The following is a 220-nucleotide window of genomic DNA, read 5'->3' on the forward strand; positions in this document are numbered from 1 at the left end:
TACTAATTTGTAAGTGAATGCCGACACTAAATAGCGATCGGTGCGTTCGAATAGAATAATGCCAAAAATTGTTATATTTTTTCACTTGTTGAATTTGTTTCTTTTACTTAATATATCTACTTATGTAAAGTGTAACAAAACACCTTTAAAGGAAGAACTTAAGTCTCAAAAATTTCCTCCATGCGCGGCTTGCAAGATTTTAATAAATAGTTTTAAGAAG

The 220-nt window shown here is 30.0% G+C and overlaps 1 protein-coding gene across 1 annotated transcript in view; it reads left to right on the plus strand.

Moving 5' to 3' along the window:
- Window positions 1-6: 6 nt before the first annotated feature.
- LOC108576029 (cysteine-rich with EGF-like domain protein 2) overlaps window positions 7-220 on the plus strand; it is a 1,699-nt gene continuing 1,485 nt past the window's right edge. Inside the window, exon 1 of the mRNA XM_017938973.1 lies at window positions 7-218. Coding sequence (XP_017794462.1) covers window positions 59-218 — 160 coding nt within the window. The 5' untranslated portion in view covers window positions 7-58. The remainder of the gene's footprint in view (window positions 219-220) is intronic.

The sequence above is a fragment of the Habropoda laboriosa genome, unplaced genomic scaffold, assembly GCF_001263275.1.
Source record: "Habropoda laboriosa isolate 0110345459 unplaced genomic scaffold, ASM126327v1 scaffold309, whole genome shotgun sequence".
NCBI classification, from domain to species: domain Eukaryota; kingdom Metazoa; phylum Arthropoda; class Insecta; order Hymenoptera; family Apidae; genus Habropoda; species Habropoda laboriosa.